Raw genomic sequence first — 3,903 nt, 5'->3', positions numbered from 1 at the left:
GTTATTATAACTTGTGTTTTATTCATATAATAATTTTAAGAAATGTTTGTATGTTTGTTCTGGTCATATATCTAAAATAAATTACTTTATTTGAGAAATCTGACAAGACCACAAGTTCTTTTCTCATTCATGATCAGAGGGGTGTTTCATTATACCTGATTTCATTTCTTGCAAGATCCTGGATTACATTTATGAAAATAGGCTGGTCCTGATTTCATTAAGTAATACCTACACCATGGAGACCCCAAAGCGCTTTAGTCATTCACACATACATTCACACACAGATAATGGTAAGCTACATTGTAGCCACAGCTGCCCTGGGGCACACTGACAGAGGCGGGGCTGCCATGCGCCACCGAACCCTCTGACCACAATCAGTAGGCAAGGCAGGTGAAGTGTCTTGCTCAAGGCCAAAATCACTGAGACGGCTGGAACAGGATGACTCCCCTAACCACTCGGCCACAGCCTCCCCACCTTTTACTCCTAACTTTAAAATGTAACACCTAGTTACACATTACAAATTTCAATATGATGGGAAATCTTCATGAAAGGAGTTGTTAATGCACTCTAAACAATCAAGTGCTGAATTGACTTGATCAAGTTATGTCAACTGGATCCACTAAACCAAGTAAAGCAATTTGCTCATTTTCTTTAAAATAAAATATGTAAATTGCTCAGCTCAGTTGAATGGAAGCAGTTTGATTAAGTAAATTCAATATTTCATTTCTTGGAGTCTGTGTACAAATACTTTTACTTTTGCTTTCCCAATTAATGTGAGCAGTTTTATGATTTTTACTTAAGTACTTTTCTTATTCCTGAAATTCATGTCTACCAAAGTCATTTTCTGTTGAGTTTTTTTTTTTTTACTTTTTCCTAGTTATTTTGTTCAAGTATTTTGTAGACCTTTGATGTTCCCATACAAAAAGGAATTTGTGCTCTACGTATATTTGAGCTATCACGTGTAATAGCCTTTTTGCATTGTAAGGCTTGGAATGTCCTGGATTGGCACACCCTAGGTTCTGGCCCAGGTTCTGGGTCTTTGCATTGGGCAGTCCCTGTCTGTATAACTTCAAATGACTGCGAACAAGTGAACATTACCTAGCATTCGCTTATATTTTTATATCACCTTGCTTTTGACATGATATAGCCTCATACAGTCTCACATACTTTTTCACAGTATTTCTTCAAAGCAGCATTCAGACTTCTCTGCCTCTGTTTGAATTTGTTTTAGATGACAAAAATTATGATGAGTAAGACTAAAATGAGCTAAATATTTTCCATTGGGTGTCAACAATGAGTAATCAACAGAACATCTGAGGGTGGAGATGTGTGTGTGCGTCTTTTTTTCCCTCACTCCCATGTTCCCCGATAGCCATTTACAGATGGGGTCCAGAGGAGGGGCAGACCGTCTGGTGGGAGCCTGGGCTGTGGGTGGGCTCGGGGCCTGGGGGGGTGTGCCGGGGACAGGGCTGGCGCTCCGGCTTCCCTGGGGCCGTTTGGACTCCCGAGGTATGGCTCCTGGTTGCTGTGGTTGGCCCGCTGGCCGGGGGGCAGAGTCCATTGGGTGGTCGGTTGGGGGTACGCACTTGGTCGTTCGCAGTGTGTGGGGGTGGTTGGGGTGTGGATTCGCTGAGGCGGGGGGGACTGACCAGTCGGCCTGGTGCGGTCTGGGCCGGACCTTGGCTGTCTGCTCCTTTCCACCCCAGAATGAATGTGTCTACCTCCTTGTTCTGGGTGTGGGCTGCCCTCTGTTGGGGGTGGGTGTATGTCCTGGACCAGAGGGGTATGGGGTATGTATGGGGAGCATGATTGGAGTATTGCGTCCATCTTGTGTGTCTTTGAATGAGTGGGTATGAAGATGAGGGTGAGATTGTGTCTATGCTTGATTGGATATGTGTCAGGCTGAGTCTTGGGTTGCCCCCTCCTCTGGTTCACTTGGGGGCCCACTTCTGGTGGTGGGCTTTGCCCCCCTGCCACTCTGCCCTCTGGTGGGCTGTGCCTCTGCCCGCTGGTGCGCTGGTAGCCCTCAGTGTCTGGGGCTGGGCACTTGGGAGTGTACTGGCTCAGCCCAGTGACTGCCTTGTGGGGCCTGGGTCCTCTGGCCCTATCGGGCCTTGGCCTTGGGGTGGTGCGTCCTGGGGCCTCTGTGTTCATGCCTGGATCTGCTCCAGCGCAGTGGGTGCTGGCAGGGCCTGTGAGCTCGCTGCTGTTGGCACCGGGGGATTACTGCATGGGGTCACTGGGGGGACTCTCTTGGATCTCTCCTATGGTCCGCTCTGGGGGGACGGGTGTGCAGCTCTTTCTGCACTGGTGCCCCTGGAGGCTCCACGCTTGGGATCACTCTCGGGGACTTTGGCACTGGTCTCCCTTATGTCTGCTTCAGGTCTTGGGGGTCGGGTCTTTGGGTCTCCACAGTCACTAGTAAATATTCCATTGGAAAAATCTTGTGTATACATGCATGCTCATGCCTGCACACAAGCTGGTGTTCAGATTCTGGGGTTTCTGACGGTCACTGAGGGTGTATGTAAGTATAGATGTGGGTATGTATACATATATGTATGAATGTATGCATGTGTGTACCTATAGGCCCCTATCTATATATGTATGTATGGTTATGTGCATGTATGTATATATTTCAGCGAAGTTATAATTATTATGATGTACACGTTATTTGTTGCTGTATTTTTGTTTTCTCCATTTTTGCAGGTGTGCAGACGGATGTCGGGTGTTTCTTGGTTTATATTTCATGTATCTAATCTCTCTTTCAGTCTTCTTTTTCTTCTTCTCTTCAATTAAAAAAGTCACTGATGATGAAGAAACTAAACTAACATTCAGTTCTGTTTTCTACTGAAGTGGCTTAAAAAACACTGAAATTCTAACACTCCTGTTTTTGCTGTGTGCATAGCCTCTTACAATCTCACATACCTTTTCACAGTATTTCTTCAAAGCAACATGCAGACTTATCTGCCTCTGTTTGAATTTCATTTTGATGAGAAAAATTATGATGAGCAGGATTAAAATGAGCTATTTTCCATTGGGTGTTGCAAACAGTGCCATCAAATGAGCCTTGAACATTATTGCTATAACAAACCTGCCCACATACAAAATCAACAAGGCTGTGAAGAGCAGGAGAAGACCTGGGCATTGCCGACCAGAGCCAGGCCAGGCCTTACAATGCAAAAAATCTACATGTTTAAAAATGGGACAAATGGCTCTTTGATGGGATCTGAATCATACCATTTCTTTTGTAGAGCCGTTCAATTTTGATTGAATTGCATCACCGTGTAGGAAGATATGTCATCACGTATGGCACATATGATGGCATGGGCATGGGCATAACCAGGTGTTCTGTCAAGCGGACCCCCCACCACCACCACCATTACCACCCACTGCTCTCCTCTGCCTATTCTTCATGAAAAAACAATGTGGATGAGGAAAATATAAAGATATTACAAGAAGTAAAAAATACAAATTTGGTTCTTATCATTCATTGTAAGAAGCCATTTAAATAATTTGGATTATTGGCAAATGACACATTTCTAAAAATGATACCCCAAGCAGAGCAAAAGTTAGGGGATAGATGAACAAGACTGCTGCACTGACCACTTAGCTATTGTGACCCTCCATGCTCCATGTTCTCTGAACTTCATTCTTGTTTTCTTGAATTGTTTTGACAAGGTTTAATTTTTATTAACATGCAGTACCAAGATTTTCACAAAGCATCTTCTCTTGCTGTCCATGATACTTGTGGGTGTGAGTGTGTTATGGGTTACAATAAGTTCCACCTATTGATCTTAATCAGACCTGATGTATAGTACTGCACTTGGGACGCCGTTGAGTTTGGTTCTGTTCAGTTTCATTGTAGAGCAGGCCAAAACTAGTTGGCAGCAGCTAGGCTATAAA

The 3,903-nt window shown here is 44.5% G+C and overlaps 1 protein-coding gene across 1 annotated transcript; it reads right to left on the bottom strand.

Moving 5' to 3' along the window:
- Positions 1–1,350: 1,350 nt before the first annotated feature.
- LOC106523263 (basic salivary proline-rich protein 3-like) lies at positions 1,351–2,154 on the bottom strand. Its single transcript, XM_014016649.1, has one exon. The coding sequence runs from the start codon at positions 2,152–2,154 to the stop codon at positions 1,351–1,353; it is 804 nt and encodes a 267-aa protein (XP_013872103.1).
- Between the last annotated feature and the right edge of the window lie 1,749 nt (positions 2,155–3,903).

The sequence above is a fragment of the Austrofundulus limnaeus genome, unplaced genomic scaffold (assembly GCF_001266775.1).
Source record: "Austrofundulus limnaeus strain Quisiro unplaced genomic scaffold, Austrofundulus_limnaeus-1.0 Scaffold150, whole genome shotgun sequence".
NCBI lineage: Eukaryota > Metazoa > Chordata > Actinopteri > Cyprinodontiformes > Rivulidae > Austrofundulus > Austrofundulus limnaeus.
This window is presented reverse-complemented; position numbering and strand designations above follow the sequence as displayed.